The sequence below is a fragment of the Podarcis cretensis genome, assembly GCF_951804945.1.
Source record: "Podarcis cretensis genome assembly, chromosome: 2".
Classification (NCBI taxonomy): Eukaryota; Metazoa; Chordata; class Lepidosauria; order Squamata; family Lacertidae; genus Podarcis; species Podarcis cretensis.
The window spans coordinates 70200177-70218164 of record NC_137171.1 but is presented as its reverse complement, the minus strand read 5'-3'; the positions used below and the strand labels follow the sequence as shown (position 1 = coordinate 70218164).

The window sequence follows — 17988 nt, the reverse complement described above, 5'->3', positions numbered from 1 at the left end:
AAAACAGAAAATTCACACACACACACACACACGGGGGGGGGGGAACCACTCTTCTTTACATTTTTTAATGCTAACCAGAGCCATTTTAATGTTTTGTGGGGCTGCTTTTCTTGGAAGGCGTGCTCCTCATAGATATATTGTAATACTAATTATTGTGAGACCACTGGACATAGTAAAAAACCAAGGAGCAAGATTCCCACAAGACCCACCAGAAGAATATGTAAGGCATTCCACTTTTTCCTCAAAATAATTTTTTTTGTCACACGTACTTTATGTTCCTGCCTTCCACAGCCAACCACCCTCCATGCATCTCTGAATTCATGTAATTGCACAAAAGACAATTTGACCCAGCTTTCATTTGAATAGATTTACTGGGCTCTCTGAACTTGTAGGAGCATTCTAACTGACAGGGAGTCTGAAATCCCATTGCTTAATGGGATGCAATGGCTACTTGGCATTGTTCTTTAAGAAAAAGTTTCAAGACAGACCTGGTGCCAACTGATTTTCTGGATCTACTTCAGTCACCCTGATGACTTATGCCAGGAGAAAGGAGGAGTGCTGCCTTGTTTATTCTTCTTGACCTCTCAGTCTGGACAGACTGTCTGGACTGAGAATTAGAGGCACAATTTTACAATAGTTCCACTGCTACCTGGATAGCTTATGCCAGAATGTAGTGCTTGAGCATTTGTGCTACATTTGTGGGTTTCAGTCTTGTTCCTTGTGCTTTTCAACGTCTACATGAAATGACTGAGCGACGTCATCCAGAGATTTGCCACCAGGAGTCATCAATAAGCAGATAACCCTCAGCTCCACTTCTCTTTGACAGGTGAGGCAGGAAGCCCAATTCATCTAATTCCATCTGCTTTGAGGAAGTGCTGAACAAGTGCTTCTTCAGCATAGTCATGGACTGGATGTGGGCCAAGAAATTGAGGTTCAATGCAGATAAGACCCAAGTCAATCCTGGTGAGTGGCTTGTCTGCTAAGGGGAGTGGTATTCACCCCACTTTTGATGGGGTTGCATTCCCTCTGGAGGATCAGGTTTATGGTTTCAGGGTGCTTCTTGAACCGTATTTTGTCACCAGTGGCACAAGTTTCCTCTGTGGCACAGAGCACTTTTTTTTACCGGCTTAGGCTGGTTAAGCAGCCTTGGCAGATATAGAGTGGCCTCAGCGATGCATGCTTCCATAGCCTCCAGGCTAGGGCTAATCTAGATAGTACATTTGGACTTGTGTGGCTGATTTTTTAAAAGAAGGAAATAAGTGCAAAGGGGGGTGTTGTCTCAGGAAGATGAGCTAACACCCTTTGCTCATACTATGATCCTGATCTGAATTCCCCCTTCCCCAGCACCAGCCACGCATATTGAGAGGAAAGCTCTCATCAGTGCCCATAAGAGATTTCCTTCCATTGTAAAAAAAGCAGGGATGGATTTACAGGATGCTGACCAGAGTGATGGATGGTGAGGGCTGAGGATTAAAGCCCCTCTCCATACTCCTTAGCTGCTCCACCCACTATGTGCCAGCAATGATACCCCAAGAGCCACACAAGGTCAAACCCTGTGACAAATATCTTGTCTAAACTGGTACTGTCAGAAGGTTAGAGTACTGCGGGGCTGCCTCTGGTGAGAAACCTTTGCTCAACATATGTGAGAATGGGTGGCAGATGCTTAGTGAAGAAAAGGCATGCCCTGCAACAGGGCTGAGGACCTGTGTTTGGACCCAACCCTCATCAGCCCCAGCCAGAGATGATGGGAGTTGTAGTCCAATAGCATTTGGAAGGTAACATGTTCCCCATCCCTGATCTACTTACTCAAAGGATATTTACTACTAGAGAAGTTAAAAGAGGCTGGGGGGCAAGAAATAGTATTAAATTGGCAGGGCAAAGGGATCAGGCTACATAGCCAACAGCACAAGCTTTTGGAGTGGAGTACCCCTTCTGCACAGCAACAGGAGCCCCTAAAGTTTGCAAGTCACTTGGTGGTCTCAGTTACCTGCTTTCCAAACCCCAGAAGTTTGGATCCATCGCAGCAACAAGAGAGTGTACAATTCATGAGTAGCGAAAAGAGAAGAGTAAGTTTATTGTACAGCTGTAGCACTGTCCAGGTAGAGTCGCACGTAGAACAACTGGGCAAGAAATACAGAATCCCCTTTTTCATGAATCTTTGAGGGGCAATACAAGGGAATTTAGCACTAACACAGTTAACAGAGATTGCATCCATTAGCAGTGTAGATGGATACTCTCATTGCAAGCACCATCCTGAGACTGGTGGTCAGCATTGCTTGACCAGCTGGTTACCATGGGCACGTGATGTTTCTTGGTTACTCTGCAATCAGCTCTGTTCTCAAAATAGTAAAAATGGAAAAATCCCTGATAAGGAAATAGCACCGAAAGCCACAACGTAGCTCTCAAAAGTGGCATGTGGTTCCCAAAACAAGTATATGCTGATATTAATACAACTGGACAGCAGAGCTGATGTCAGGGGGAAAGCACTTGCTGTTTTGGCCTGTGTGCCTCTGAATGCCAGCTTGGCATACCCAGGCGCACACAGGATGGCATTCTGGCACAATAGATTGTTTTTCTTCTTACACCACTGCCTAGCAACCAAGAGGGAACAAAAATAGGCTTCACAGAGAGAATTTGACTCCATTGTCCTAGAGCTTTTAGCTCTGGTTATCAAACTTTATATGCAGCCTAACTGGTGCGTTCAGTTCCTCATAACAAGCATCAATAGCAGCACCTGTGTCACTCAAAGTGGGATGTGGCTGTAGCTCCATGGTAAGGCATCTTCTCTGCATGCAGAGGGTCCCAGGTTGAATCCCTTGCATCTCCACATATGGCTGGGAAAGGTCCCAATATGAGACCCTGGAAAGCCATTGTTTGTGTGCAGTGCTAGATGGGTAAATGGTCTGACACAGCATGAAGCAGATTTCTGTGTTCTACATCAGGCTTCCTCAACCTCGGCCCTCCAGATGTTTTGAGACTACAATTCCCATCATCCCTGACCACTGGTCCTGCTAGCTAGGGATCATGGGAGTTGTAGGCCAAAAAACATCTGGAGGGCTGAGTTTGAGGAAGCCTGTTCTACATGCTAGGCAAATGTTTGCAAATAGATACGTAACAAAATTAAGAGGAAAGCCACACAATTGAACAGACAGAAGCAGTGTGGGAGTTATAATTGCTCATCACCATTCTCATTGCCAGTAAGTAGGTGCCCCTAACACTTATATAATCACATTTCAGCAATAATCGCAATAGTGGTGCATGTGCTATCTGGGAGACAAAATTAATTTTCTCAGATACAAAGTATGGCATGTACAGAACGGGGAATGTGGTGTTGCTGCAACTGAAGCACATCCTGGAGTGAAGTTGTCTGGGCTCTGCCTAGCCCAGGGGTCAGCAAAATTTTTCAGCCATGGGCCAGTCCACCCTCCCTCAGACCATGTGGTGGGCTGGACTATATTTTGAAGAAAAAAATGAACGAATTCCTATGCCCCACAAATAACCCAGAGATGCATTTTAAAATAAAAGCACACATTCTACCAGGTAAAAACACCAGGCAGGCCCCACAAGTAACCCAGGGATGCATTTTTTTAAAAAGGATACATTCTACTCATGTAAAAACACGCTGATTCCCGGACCGTCCGCGGGCCGGATTTAGTAGGCGATTGGGCCGCATCCGGCCCCCAGGCCTTAGGTTGCCTACCCCTGGCCTAGCCAGTGGCTAACAGCTGCATGTTTACTGCGCTAACAACTTTGATCATGTGTCCGGAAAAGAATTTCAATCAATATGCATCAGCATTTACTGCTGTTTTTAATTTTTAACCTTTCCTGGCTAGGCTGCATTATTTCTTAGAATATGAGTGTAAATTGCTTATACAGAGATGACTCATTGACATGAAAGCTTCCTGCCACATTTCAGGCTGGCTGGGGGCACCTAATCACTGGCTGTGCCTGGCCTTTTGAAGTTCTTGCATTCTGCCTTGAATGTGTAAGCTCAAATCTAATTTAAGTACAGCAGGACATGGGCACGGGCAGAAGACAGCACCAAAGAAAAGATCACAGTTAATTATCCACATTAGCTTGTATGTTCTTGGTCGGCACAAGTTATTCTCATTGCAAATGTCATTTCACAGAATATGCTTGCAGGGACTGTGACGGCAGTAAAAGGGGAGGAAAGAGAGACACAGAAGCAAGGACTATGGGGAGGGGACAGGAAGCAGCAGAGCACAGAAGCCTCACCCTTGACCACTGGAAGCCCCACCTAGCTGTTTCACTAGCTTCTGAGCATGCTGAACACACGACTGATGTCTTTTGAAGCTTTCCTGCACAACCGCAAACGATGGAAATGTGCTCTTTGTTAAAATGGAAGCTGAGAGTCTCAGAGTCTAGGTCCTGGGTAGCACCCAGCAGGAGAATGAAGTCACCACCTGACCTGGGCCTCGAGCTGCTCCCCTGGGCGATAGGCCTTCCACATGCACACTGTGCCATCTAGAGAGACCGACACATACTGCAGGGAAGCAGAGAGGAGAACACGTCAGGGTGCAACAGCGTCAGAACCCTCTATGGGGCTGGATTCAGTGTCTCCATGCAGTGCATCGGTCACCGATGGTCCTCACTCATGTGGATCTTCAAACTGCATTGGTCTCCCATCCAACTGCATAGCAGACTAGAGTGGGCGGCACCAGCCTGGGATCCACGATCAGTGCAAGCCAAGCTAGGATATCAGAACAGGATTTCCTCCTGCCACATTGCACCTTCCTGATACGCATGTGGGTGTGTGGGTGTACTTCTCCACAACTGACAAATCTGCATTAAAGCAACCAGTAAGGAAGCTGCTTTTTTTAAAAAGAGTATGCTAAAAAAAAAGTTAGTTGGCCAAAGACCAAGTGACATTTGGTCAGACACCCAGCACGATTCAAGGAACAATGCTATAAGCCACATATGTATTCTGCTTCTGGCATGGCTGGCTGTGCACAAATCAAGTCTGTGCCCCAGAATCCTCAGCAATATCCTCAGGACTCTGAGAGGCACACTCATGGCTTAAGCAGTGAGCCAACTCACTGTGTTAGCATCTGACTTTCCATGTTCAGCTTAAGAACTTAAGAAGAGGGCCTGCTGGACCAGACCAAAGGCCCATCCCATCCGGCATTCTGTTCTCACAGCTGTCAAGCAGGTGCCCATGGGAAATCCACAAGCAGGATCTGAGTGCTTCCCATGTGAACAGAGAATACACTACAGAATCCTGTAGCAACTTCTGAGGCATATTCTTAGCTTGTAGAGGTCGCCCTTGCCTGCCCCACAAAGGATGGCTATTGCTGGCCTAGATACAAGCTAGAGGGGGGCAGCCATGTTTGCTCCCTCAGTAGGATTCAGCTTATTGTCAGCCGCTGTTAGTGAAGCCAGACAGAAGCAGAAAACAGGTAATTATTTGTTCAGTCCACCCCTTAGCTGTGCTATGATAGGTAAACGTCTTGTAAACTGCTTTGAATTCTAAAAGAAAAAAGGATACAATTCCCCCTCTCCATTAAGTACTAGTTTATGCACCATCACAGTATATGCATTGCTTTGTGCTGGTCCATTCATGACTTGGACCTAAGAGTGGGGAAACTCCCAGCCCCCAGCTTTCTTGACCTTTTCCCCTAGTGGGTGGTCCCTGTCTCTCCTACCTGCTCCATTTCTGGGACATGAATGAGTCCCTTGACGGAATCTTGGTGCCCTGTGTAACTTTGCACCTGCACTCCAGAATTTGGATCATAAACCCTGCAGGGAGAAAAAGACAGAGCCATCAGCCTGTTCAAAGATGTGCTGCCTCTTATCCCTTTCCTTTCCACCATCAGCCTCCTTATGCAGGCGCTACCTGATGGTATCATGGACCCCTGCAAGAATGCAGCCATTGACCTGGTCGATGCAGAGGCAAGTGATCCCTCTGGAGGCTCTCAGGTTCTGCACACAGCATCCACCATCTTCGCTCTATGTGAATCATTAAAAATAAAAATCCCATCATCTCTGCTGCTGGAGGAAGACTTTCTGGTCATTCCCCGGAAAATCCGTATAACTCCCCAAAAAACTTATTGGTCCAGAAATTCCACCAAGTTCTTCAGCAACTAGCCCAAAGTTTTCCTACCTCCCTGCTAGTGAATATACCCAACATATGAAAGTCACCACCTGATTAAGGGCTTACCCAGAGCCGAATGGAGCCATCTTCAGCACCGCTAACCCACTTGTCCTCTAGTGGGTGCCAGACCAAGGCTACGACAGCGGCTTTGTGCCCACAGAGCTCAGCCAAGAGCACCAGATCAGTACAGTGAGGATTGAAAGCGCAGATAAAAACTCTGCCAGTGCTAGAAGAGAAAGCAAATTGCCTCCTGCCCGGTCCAGGAGGGTGTGGGCTGTGGATGTGGGGATGGCAAAAGACATGGCAAAATCGAATTAGCGGCCCTGAACCCAAAGATTAGGTTCCTGCAGGAGTGCCTTCATCCTTTCTATTACTGTTGTCCCCCACCCCCACTTTTCAGCAATACATCTCTCCTCCTTGGGAGGCCTCAAAGTGCTGTTTGAGAATATTCTGTGGCTTCCCCACCTTTCAAATGAGCAGGCAGACAGAATCACCCACCTCTTTGGGGAGTAGGCCATATCCAGGATGGGCCCGTTGTCCTCAGGTAGACTGGAAAAGGCATTTTGCAAAGAGTGGTTGTGCAGGTCCCAAAGACACAGCTTTCCATCCCATCCTCCACTGAGCTACAGTGAAATACAGCAAGGTGAAGTCTTGCTTTGCAATACTGCCTCCCCTCCTTGCAGTGTGTGTTCTCTCTCTGGCACTGGCACTCACCCACATCCCCTCTCCTCCCTATATGTGCCATGCAGGCTCTTCTTACAGCATCCCACTCTCTCCCTGCTGCCCATCAACAGAGACTGGGCTGTCTCATACAATGCCATCCAAGTCCATTCTATGGTTCACTCACCAGGTAGGGGGAGTACAGTCCAGCATCGCCAGCTGCCACGGCAAGTGCCGTCACCATGCCCGTGTGCCCGCACAGCACCGTTCTGCAGGTGAAACCTATTTAAGGCAGTACTGGCATGAGAGAGGCAGTAGCAGGATGGAGAAGAGGAAAAAACAGGGACTGGAATCTCTTACACACTCAGGAGGTGACTTCCCAAAAAAAACGAGCCTGTGGTGCTTTTAATCCCCATCTTGACCCTACTCCAAGAGGAAGAAAGGTGGGGAGGCACCAGTACCAAATGAAAACTAGAGAAACTAGATGAAATAAACTAGAGAAACATTCAGTGCCCCAGCATGGTTTGAAGGGAGATTTCATCAGGGACACTGAGGTGTACAACAAGTGGACTCAGTGACTTTTTCGTTTGTTCTGTTTCCGGAAAGCACAGGTCTCAGTGGTTTTCTACTTGTTCAGTGAATTCTAGGCATGAGTCCAAATGATTTTGCCTGTACCCTGTTGCTTTACCCTGGAAAACCCCTGGAAAATTGGAACAAATGACAATCCACAAAAAACCTGATTGCCTTGTTCTGTTTCAGCACTAAACCATGGGTTTTCTGCGGGGGGGGGGGGGGGAGGGAGGGGGGAGTGGCAGAGCAAGTGGAAGTGAGGATGACCCCAGTGTCCTATACAGTGCTCTGGTTCATTTGGTCCCGGACAATGGTATAGGCCTGCCAGGACAGCTGCCTTGTGTGGTGACTCCAGGTGGTAGCTTCTCAGGGAAAGACTCCGCCCACTCAGGCTGACTATTGGAGCCTCCTAGACAGCAAAGAGTGTAAGGGGGCTTCCTGGTCCAGTTGAGGCTTGCTTGAGCAACAAAGTCTTCCTGAGCTCTGGTGGGTTCCTGCAGCCTTGGCTGGTCTTTGGCCCTGACTCGCTTGCCACTCCTGATCTGCCTTCTAGACTCTGACTCACAAGTTTTCATTTGGTTCTGGCTTACTCTTCAGTCCTAACTACTGGCTTGTCTCAGACTACCCTTGATCCAGCCCTGCCACACGATGTTTTCCATCTAAGCTTGCAATCCTCACCCCACTTACTTGGGAATAAGCCCCACTGAATTTAGGATTGGGCTGTGAAGTGCACTTATGGAAGGATACATTCAAACTGCATTGAGCCATTCAATGTTTACTTTTGTGCACCTTTGAAGCATCATCTCTTTTTCTTTCCCCTCTGAGTTTACTCCAAACCACTTTCTTCACCTGCTACACAACTGCTTGAAGTGCCCTGGGTCTTCTCATCTTGAACACAGCTTGATGCCAATGTTTCAGAATTTTGATCCAACACAGGTGGGCATTGCTACAGCATGGGATGAAAATAGCAAACCATTAAGGGAACCTTTCTCTAGGAGAAATGTCACCCACTTCTCTTTTGTTTGTAATCCAAGGGAATTTTCTGATCCAAAACCTGTGCTGCCATGCGGCTCCTAGTTGGCTCGGTTAAATAAATGTGGTTGGCTGGTTTATCTTTCTTATCTTGGAGGACAGGGGCCATTCACTTCCTGTGGCTTACCTGCAAGCACATGTCTTCTGTCTTCCATCCAAGAAGCAGAGGGTAGGACAGCGGTTTGCACTCACCTGGGCAGAAGGTTCCGGGATGAAGCTCTCAAACTCCCAGAGATAAATGTTCCCGTCAGCTGCTGACACCACCAGGATATTCAACTCTTCAGCAAAGAGAGCCCTGGCAAAGGCCCAGGGCTTCGTTAGCAAGGCAGCAACTACGGTACCTTTCATCTGTCATTTCATAGCCAACATTACAGAAGCCAACTCTCTCTCCAAAATTAAATCATGCCCTGTTCTGGCCAGTTTGGTCACCATAACCCCTGACCATTAGTCATACTAGCAAGGGATGATGGCAGCATGGCTCCAACAATCTCTGGAGCATCACAGGTTGTCCAGCCCTGCTGCAAAGCAAATGGTGAAGGTCTGCCTGATCCCCAAGGAAGAAAGGGCAGTCCCTCGGTCTCTTCAAGACAAATTATGCTGTTGCCTCTCTGCTACAGTAGCACATACTCTTGGGCAGAGCACAATGACAGTTACCTAGTGAAGCCTATGCTTCCTTTTCGCATGTCTTTCGCTGCACTTTGGAACCTGGTGTAGCCACTCTGCTGCCCAACGGAGGCCTTTCCTGGCTTTCGAGGGGAATCTGGACAAGGCTGTGGCTTCTCCTTGCCATCCTCCTCCCTCTGCTGTGCCAAGGGGCCTCTTCTTTCCAGTTGGGCTTCACTTAGGTGGAAGGACTCCCTGCTGAAAGAAACAGAGACACACAGGATGTGTGTGTGGGGGGGGTGTAGACCTGTGGCTGTGGACAGGGTGTGGTTGAGGATGGGTGAGAAGGCTGGGAGCTCACAACGGCATGAGGGGCAGATGGCTGCATGACTGGAGCAGGCGGAGAATGGGCAGCTGCAGAGGGCAGGGAGCACGAGGGACTAGGATGGGCAGGTGTCTGCTTGTCTGCAAGCATCTCATCTTTGTACAGCACTACTAACCATGACACGGTTAGAGCCAGATGCTGGAGAAGAACAACTTTTTGAAACTCCACTACAGAGATGGGAAATTTGTGACCCTCCTGATGTTGCTGGAATTTTAAGTCCCATCAGTCCCAGCCAGGGTGGCTGATTGACAGGGATGATGGGAGTTGTAGTCCAACACCCCCCTGACTTAGTGAGAGATGACAAGGGAGATTCCTCTCAGATCACAGCATTCCTCCAACCACATCTATTCCAGGGGCTTGTGTTCTAGGCCAATGGCAGCTAATGACCAAGGGTAACACATTTAGTAGTTAAGCTCCTCTATTATTCTGGACACTAGTAGATAGCTTCTATCTGGACACCAAATAGCACAGACCTGCTACACTACAGAGTCTCCTCTGGCAGAAGCTGTGCTTCTTCTTCTTACCAAAAGAAATCTGCAGCTCTTAGGCCAGCCTCTGCTCACTGCTGTACCTTGCAATAGGAGCTTCCCCAACCCATGTCACACACCAGGGACTGGCATCTCTTCTTGGTCTGTGGGGATGAAACCTTACCTGTAGATGAAGGGAGAGATGTAGCTCTTCTCCCACTTCTGTAGCATCCCACTGCTGTCCCCACTGAAGAGCAAAACGGGCTCCTTTTTGGCTGGTGGAGATACATTCAGAAGGTCAAGCAGGGGTAGCAGGGGCTTCGGAAAACCAGACAAAAGTTTTATTGCTGGACACATAGAACTCAACCCCAGCCCTTGTCCCAGCCAGATAAGGCTCTTCTAGCTTTGAACCTCACCTAACGGAGCTTGTGCATCTGGGGCTGGAGCTGTTGCAGAGTTAGAGATATATATGGCTGCTTACCATAAGCTAGGCACTCTAGGGGGTGTTTGCAAGGCAGCACTGTCAGGCATCCCAACTCACTGTAGCGCCAGACGAGTATTTGCTGCGGCTTTGCTGTGCCTGGAAGAAGGAAAAGTTCTGCGTTTCTTAAAATTACTTGGGTTATTCTAAAAAGCTCTTGTCATCCACTGAGCCTCATAATATCTCTGAAGAAGCTGAGTGGGAAATCGCCTTGTGTTAAATTAGAAAAGCATGCATAGATTCTTACAACACCTGTTTGCATGAAACTGGAATCTCTGGATATAAATCTGGGATCTGTGGTGGGAACCAACAGGAACATAAGAAGAGCCTGCTGGATCAGGCAAAAAACCTGTTCCCACAACAATTAACCAGATGCCCATGGGAACATTTAGTCTCTCCCAAGTGCTATACCCACACTGGGTCTGAATGCAATAAGCACACGAGCCTACCAAGGTCACCACCTGGTTCTGTGATGAAAGCCCTTTTTTTTGTACTAATTAATCAATTTTTTACTACTTTTATATCATGCCTTTCCTCCAAGGGGTTCAGGGCAAAAGACCTAGTTTACTCACCCCATGTTTTCCTCACAACAATCCAGTGGCATAAGCTAAACTGGGAGAGGGTGATTGGCCAAGGAGGCCCAGCAAGCTTTGTGGCTGAGTGGTGGAATGAACCTGGATATCTCCAATGCCAATTCAATGCTCTCACCACTGGGTGCCATACTGTTCTAGTATCTTCCACTAAAGCTATTTTCTCCTAACTGCATGAAAGGACATGGCCTACAGATAAGAAGAGATGCTGAATCTAACATTGACGGCTGAGAGACCAGGTGAGGCCTTGTATTGCAGATATTGGGGGGGGGGCATCTGTACTCTACTGGAGAACTCACCTATCACATGCCTTGAGTCTGGCAGGCTGAGAAGCTGCTGAAGAGCAGGCCCATCTTTCTGTTGGCCTTGGAATGTGGATATGAACTGTGAAACCTGAAAGCAGATCAGCACAAAGAATTCAGAACAGGTTGGCCATTTAATACCTGTTTCTCCTTATTCTTCCTATAAATGTGGAATGGTACACAAGAGCCATCTTTACTTAGGGGTCAAAGACCTATCAAAAAGAGCTGTGCTAGGGGCACTTGTTCAGTGGACTTTTTAGCTTTGGTGAGCACATGACAGTACTTGGGATGGAATTGTGAAATGCAGTTGGATCTGGTATTGAAAGCTACAAATAAATGTTATTTTTGAGTATGTTTTGGGGTGAGTTTGCAGATCCAGGAATACAGTGTTAGAGGCGCTAATGGCTTTTGAAGCATCTACCCAATGGAAATAGCAATTGAAAAACATGTTCAGGAAGAGGCCCTGAGAATGGGAGGATACAACAGCTAAGGAAATGAGAAGAGACAGGATTTAATCTTCAGTATATCTGCCATCTGACATTTGGAAGAGGATCAGAGTAATTTTTCAATATAAAACGGCTGTGTATAGTTTTTATGTCATCTGTATCGTGTCATTAATCAGGCAAAATGGGTCTGATCTGTCAAGGTAAGGCAGCTTGTTAAAAGAAACGTGCTCCATCAAAGAGTGTTCTTTTTGACATGGGTAATTTTTCATATGATAAAAATTAATCAATATGAGGAGCTGAGGACAACTAAGGACAGGCAATTCTTCAAGGAAAAATCATCCCATAGAACAGCTCCCATAGGAACAGGGGACGTTACGTATGTTGTTCCAGGTCAGGCTATTTATCTATCTATCCAGCCCAGTATTTAATACTCTGAGTGGCAGCAGCTCCTTCAGGTCTCAGGAACTGATTGCTCCCATTACTTAGGTCATTTTAAGTGGAGATGCCAGGAACTGAACCAGAGGCCTTTTTTTGACACGCAAAGCTTATTATTGTGCCCTCTCCTCACAAGGCACTGGTCCCCAGGCATCTTTTGCTGGTTACCACCAATAAGCCAAATAATGTCATGCATGGAGGACTAGGCTGTATGGCAGGCTTTAAATTGACTTCCAAGTCTGGAAATCTGTCCCAGACAAAATGGCACCTTAGCACATTCTGCAGAACCAAGTGATAAAGCTTTTGTGAGCCGCCCTGCTTCAGGCTGCTATGGGTTGAGGATGGCACACTTAAATATGCCCCATGCAACTTTCACTCCTGCAGTCTGAAGTAACAGCCCATGAAAAGGCACCCTACAAAATCCTGCTTCATGTGTAACATGGGTGAGCAACAGGATCCTGGGTGAGCAACAGGATCCCATTTGCACAGCATGGCCAAACCCTTGGCAGCAATTGTTTTCCGCTAGGACTGTGGCCTTGCTGGAAGAAAACAAAAAACTGGACAATGCTAGCTTATATAGTCTTAATGCACATGCCTAATATACTAAGACTGCGGGCAAGTGTGGGAGTTGATTGGCGCAGCCTGGCAGCGCATGTGGAGAGAGTCAGCTGGCTTATCCTCTTGGCCACAATTCACAAAGACAGAAAGGGAAAGAAAACACACCGGGGGCCTTTTGCCCTCCCTCCCTATGCTAGTTGAGGCGGACGCAATGCTAATCCATCACCAGTAGAGGGCTCCTTATAATAACAAGTTCATTGATCTTTAGGCGGAGGTGTACATGGAAATGCCACACTTAAGTCGCTCACTATTTCCCCAGACTGAGGCTCATAGAGGGTGGGCTGGGTTGTGCCACTGGTGATCCAGACGATGCCAACAGATGCCACGTAGCAGAGTCCAGTAATGTTCCCGGTGAAGGGACCAAGGCGCTGGATGAGCTTCCCATCCTGGGACCAGATGCCAACTGTCTGGTCAAAAGAACCTGAGAGCACCCTGCAGAGGAGATCACAGACCAGAGGGAGGGTCAGGGAAGCAGGACTTTGGCAGTGCAGTGGAGGAGCAGGGCAGCGCTTACATTTCCAAAGCAAAGACTTCACACCCTCTATATAAACCCAAGGCTCCCTTTCAAGTGAATCATTGAAAGCAGGAGAAAATATAACATTTCTTTTTTCTTTAAGCAAAGTGTTCTTATTTTACACTTCCCCAAGCGGAACACACTCAAAGCCTCTCCCTCCTGGCCAGAGGTTCGAGTAACATCCTGCGGCTTCCAGTTCCTCTTTGTGGTAAATGTCATCCTTCCAGAGCCCTCTGGCTCTAGATCTGCCACTTAGAGCCCCAGCCTCTGCAACAGAAATCCATTCAGAGAAGGAGGCATCTCCTCCTGCTTCTCCTTTCCCCATCTCCATGCTAACTTCTCAGGAAAGGAAGGAAGCTGCAAAGGGAGGGGGAGGGAATGGAGGAGGGAGCAAAACCCAAATAGTATTTTTTTATTTAAAAAATGGAGAAGAAATATAACCTAGGAAACGTGAATCAGAGGGGGTGGAAGCAGGAATTAAGGACTGTAAGGGAAGAGAATTTATGCAGAGTACATTATAAAAGGTGGTAGGTGTGCATTCAGCGCACAGTGATTCTCGCTTTCTATATGTGAGAGTGAATTTAGCTCATCCTTGTCCTCCAATTGTATGCTTCCATCCACACCACAGCAGATCTCTTTGGGAAGCAGGATTTGCCCTTTTGAAGTGACTAAAGAGGGAATCCTGCTTTGTCTCGTTTCCCTGTCCTTATGCCAAAATGAGGAACTTTTTTCAGCCCGAGTGAGAGGCCACATTCTCTTCCTGGGGCCTCATGCCAGCAGTGGGCAGAGTCAGAGGCAAAAATGGGCAGAGTCATTGGTATGACTCCTACCTTTCCTACAGTAAAAGCCAGAGGTTTCTACGCATGCCCACATCCAGGCAAACAAGAGGCATTGTCGCAACTCAACAGCATATTCTTGCCATGCAAAAGCACTTGAGGGGGATGCAGAGAAGGATCAGTCAAGGGCACAGCTTCTGGATGGAGGTGCGTGGCCTGGGACAAGTCCCAGGAGTCATTCAAAGAGGCCTGGAGGTCTACCCCTGGCCCCGGGTCTGAGGTTTCCCACCCCTGTTGTACATAAGAATTGTGGCACCAGGAAGCTGCCATGCAAGTACAACATAAGACTATCCTTCAGCACAAAAGTCTCCCCTCAGTCCACTGCTGCTAGTACCTAACTGGCTACTCTTGCCTAGTACCTTCCTGTTCGGGGGCAAGGAGAGTCAATTAGATGCTGACCGGTCATGGGTCACGTAGCAGGAGAGCACCTCTTGACAAATGCCTTCACACACACAACCCATTATCCAGATCCCACGGCCTAGGTGGCCTGCCCTTTGCACTGAGCTTGTACCTTGTGGTTTCTTGCTGCCGCACCAGCAGCAGGTGAGTGATGGCTGCACGATGGGCACGTGGGATGCAGTGCTTGGTTGTCAGGCCCTTCCTGCCTGGAGTCTGATAGGTGTCAAAGATCAGCAGCTTCTTGTCATACCTGGGAAGGGAAGGGACTGTTGGATCTACTGAAGCTGGATTCTGAGGCTGGTGTGGCTTAAACCTCCCCATGGTGGGAGAGAGGGAGCTTTGGTTTCAAAGCAGAGCTGCAGATTCCCTCCTTGGGAAAATGTGTATGACTCGCTGCTTTGTCCTTCACAGTCATCCAGAAACCACATTATTACTGTCACCTTGCAGGAGACCATCTCACTCCCTTCCAGCAGGGCCTGTTTGATAAGGTTCTGCATGACATGAGTAGCATATGATAGAAGCATTTCACAAAGCTGTAAGTATCACAGGGGGTCTGTACTTTGAACCCATCTGCAGACGGAGCCCATTCTTCACTCCCACAACTCCCAACTTACCCTGCTGTGTATATTTGGTTGTCCAGGCAGGCGATGCAGGACACGATGTCTGTGTGTGTGTGCTCAGAAAAGCCCTGGGCCATGTGGACCACGTGGCCAGATTCTCTCCTTTCATCCAAGGGGAAAGCCATCAAGCGTCCCTTGCTGCCACAGAGCAGGAGATGCCGAGCCAGGCTGATGGACAAGGTGAAGATAGGGTAGCCTAGCTGGAGGGAGGGAAAGCGGGGACTGGCTTGAGCGCAGGAAGACTGTGCACAAAATAATAGGCTCTAGGGACTCAGGGAGGCAATACTGCCTAGTTCTCACCCTGCAAGACTCTCTGGAAGGGCCTGGTCTTACATAGATTTTATTGGAGTTAGACCAGCAGGGCACTTGAGGCCCAGAAGACAGCAAAATCTATTCCTGTTTTCAGTGCTTTTTTTTAAGAAATAAAAGGTGCCGGTACTCACCATGAAGTTGTTGCAGTAAGTGCCACACTTTTAACATTTGGTGTTGGGGGGGAAGGTGTGGGCACCGAAAACCCTTGAGTAGCCCCCAGAAGAAAGCACTGCCTGTCTTGCAGAATGAACATGACACTTCAAGGCTCAAATATTTTATTTATTCATTACATTTCTATATGGCCCTTCATCTGAAGACTGCAGGGTGGTTTACAAAATAAAAACACAAAAATGTACAGCATACTAACAAAAACAATACCCCTCCCCCAGCTGAAAAGGTGATAGATTGTTTAGTTAGCCAAACAATATTTAGGAAGCTGCCTTCTACCCCAGGGACAGGGAACCTGCAGCTTTTCATATGTTGTTGGACTACAACTCCCATCATCCCTGAGGCTTGGCTGGGGCTGATGGGAGCTCTGTAAGGCCACAGCTTAGGCACACCAGGTCTGCACTGACTGGCAGCAGCTTTCCAGGGTGTCAGACAGATGTCCTTTCCAGCGCTACCTGGAGAAGCTGGGAACTGAGCCTGGGGCTTCCTGTATGCAAGGCATGTGCTCTGCTCCTGAGTTGCAGCCCTTCATGGGAATACTGGTTGGGGCAAGTTCTCCTTTATCCTCAGAAGCCTCAGTTAGTAGGTGCAGAAAGTGAGATCTCTACCTATATTGCAGCTGTAGCATTCCAGGAATCCCCAGAATTGAGCAAGAGCTTAGCACAATCACTCTCTGACAGAGTTTCCCATACTTGGGGCTCCAGCTGTTTTTGAACTACAATTCCCATCATCCCTAGCTAGCAGGACCAGTGTTCAGGGGTGATGGGAATGGTAGTCCAAAAACAGCTGGAGCCCCAAGTATGGGAAACCCTGTTCTATGATATCTGATCAATTCCATGCAATGACTTACAAACTTCAGAAAAGCAACTGTGTCATTACTCTTGGCCTGCACTGACCCCAGGATGTAATACGGTGTGGTTCTTACCAGGATGCGGTCAAGCACAGTGCCGCCTACAGCCCACACGAGCACGGTGCCATCATTGGAAGAAGAGAAGAGGAGTCGTGCCTGCACCCAGGACTGGAAGTGGGTGACTCGGCCAGCATGCTCCTTGGCGCAGAGGGACATGCGCCCATTCTCCACGTCCCACCATTTGATAACTCCATCTATCAGGGCAAGAAGGGTGACAATACAGCTTGTTTAGCTAGGGACTCATTTCGGAAGGAACGTCTCCAGCTCATTTGGAGAGAGATGCCTTAAGGAAAAATCTGACGGGTTTTGAATGAGGGCACTGTGCTAGCATGGCATTCCCTGATGAGAACTCAAGCATAAATTCAGAGGTCATATGAGGACATGAGCTGAAAGCATGTAGATGAGACAGAAAGCAGACTCTTGGTTCAGGTGATAGATATACTGTGTTTTGGGCTGTACTCTTGTTGTGGGGATGGAAATGGTGGTCTATTATGTGATGTAACTGTCCAAGATTTGGGCATGTTGTACAAAGCAGGCATGGAAGTTGGGTAGAATTTAATGCTGTAATGCTCACAAAGAACTGGAAAAATGTACCTCCCTAGCTAGGACTCACCTTCAAAGCCGGTGAGGCACTCCCGTCGGGCTGAATGGTAGCCAAGAGCTGTTATGGGGCGGCGATGACGTTCTTTCACCTTCAGATGCTCTTGCATAGCCATGGCTGAGATTAGGGCCAGAGAATGTCAGGAAGCACAGGGTCACCCCTCTGGCCAGCTTTCCAAGGTCTTTGGGGGAAGTCGGCTTGTTTGGCGAGGACCACCCAATCAACAGAAATTGTGTTGCTGCTAAGTAGCAGGCTGGAAGCAGCCTCAGTATAATGAGCCGGCTTGCTAATAGTTTCCCTAGGGAATCTTCTCTGGACCCATTAAAAAACAAGCAAACCCAAGACTTGCCCTATGAACTTTTACCTGCAGAAAGCTTTTATTGACTGGGTGAGAAGAGTTGTACCACCTCAGCTTTTCTCCTCTAACCTGCTGATAAAGGGACCCTTGCCCTCCTAGGGGCTTCGTGTCATCCTATAAGAGCAAAGAGGGTCTGTTGAGTCCTGCACACGCCTCCAACTCTTCCTCTGCGCGCGCCCTCTCTCCGCTCCCTTCCTGCGCCCATCTGAGGAGGAAGAGGCGACGGTTCCCTCCGCAGCTTCCCACCCTTTCTCAGGCTGCTTCCTTCGCAGTCTCTGGGGAAGAAGAGCACCAAGCGGCAACGCAGCACCCTCCGCCTCCTTCCCGAGACTTGCCCGAATACGCAGCGCGCGCACCAAGGTGCCCGGGGACGTTTCTTCGAAGGCTCCGGCTGTGGCGCCTGTGGAGAGAGAGATGAAGTCGGATTTCTCGTTTATACTTCCTGCTCCTGTCTCCATGGAAATGCAGAGAGGGCGGGAAGGAGCCAATGACAGGGCTCCCGCCTTGCTGCGGCTTTTGGGCGTCGTGAGAGTCCAAAGCTGAGCCGCCGAGTCTCCCAGGCGCTAGGG

General features: G+C 48.3%; 1 protein-coding gene across 1 annotated transcript; it reads right to left on the bottom strand.

The window, feature by feature from the left end:
* Nucleotides 1-2050: 2050 nt before the first annotated feature.
* On the bottom strand, nt 2051-17988 carry LOC307211212 (uncharacterized protein). Its single transcript, XM_079967667.1, has 18 exons — nt 17074-17988; nt 16476-16654; nt 15065-15270; nt 14563-14700; nt 12950-13133; nt 11200-11293; nt 10311-10409; nt 10014-10104; nt 9029-9235; nt 8567-8669; nt 8192-8288; nt 6960-7054; nt 6611-6735; nt 6179-6338; nt 5855-5967; nt 5664-5757; nt 4430-4504; nt 2051-3451 (listed from the first exon to the last, which is right to left on the bottom strand). The coding sequence occupies exons 1-18, from the start codon at nt 17174-17176 to the stop codon at nt 3404-3406; spliced, it is 2211 nt and encodes a 736-aa protein (XP_079823793.1). The 5' UTR covers nt 17177-17988; the 3' UTR covers nt 2051-3403.